Raw genomic sequence first — 811 nt, forward strand, 5'->3', positions numbered from 1 at the left:
ATCAGTCACAGACTGACACTTTGGTGAAATACAACAAAAATGAATTACTAAAAAATGAAGTTTAAAAAGATAATATACAAGTCAGTTTTTAAAATTTACTAGATTTGACAAATAATTTCTCCACTGAATTGTTACAAATGTTATTAAACACATCTCAATTAAAGTTTATTAAGCACATTGCAATTTTTGCACTTACCTTTCCTGCATTTTTATTTCTAGATTTATACACCTTGCTCCTGGAAGACATTCTTGTACTGTTACAAAAGCAGGATGACAGACTGGTGTTAAGGTGTCATAGCAAGATTCTGGCATCTACAGCTGATAGCAAGCACACGTTTAGCCCTGTCATTAAGTTGAGTACAGTGTTGGTTCGACAAGTGGCAACAGGCGAGTATGTCCACTGAAGATGCTAATCTCCAGACTCATAGTAAATAAAGTTGCATAAGATATTCAGTGTTGTTTAAATAATATAACTGGCATATCGTTACTTTTATATTCTTGGGCAAATTAAATGACATTTATTTATTGCTTAGAAAGTAAATTAAGAGTTTATATACCAAAATTATTTAGGATGTCTAAATTCTCTGATTTTCTGCATTTGAAAATTTTTATGTGATTACTTTGGTCTTTATTCTATGTTCAAATCATTTATAGATTCCAATAAAGATAGTGCATTGAGGTAATCCCAACGGAAAGGTGTTCATTTAGGGTGGTATTTTTTCGATTTGGTGAAAAAAAAGTGAAAACTGAAGGGAAAGATATACTTTGTGTTTTCTAAAAATGAATTTAAGTTGGCAAGTTCTCTATGTAT

General features: G+C 30.8%; 1 protein-coding gene across 1 annotated transcript in view; it reads left to right on the forward strand.

Moving 5' to 3' along the window:
- The window catches only part of ARHGEF12 (Rho guanine nucleotide exchange factor (GEF) 12), an 86691-nt gene that overhangs the window by 72818 nt on the left and 13062 nt on the right, over positions 1 to 811 (forward strand). Inside the window, 1 exon segment of the mRNA XM_012644875.1 lies at positions 220 to 387. Within this exon segment, the coding sequence (XP_012500329.1) occupies positions 220 to 387 (168 nt within the window).

The sequence above is a fragment of the Propithecus coquereli genome, unplaced genomic scaffold (genome assembly GCF_000956105.1).
Source record: "Propithecus coquereli isolate 6110/MARCELLA unplaced genomic scaffold, Pcoq_1.0 Scaffold222, whole genome shotgun sequence".
NCBI classification, from domain to species: Eukaryota; Metazoa; Chordata; class Mammalia; order Primates; family Indriidae; genus Propithecus; species Propithecus coquereli.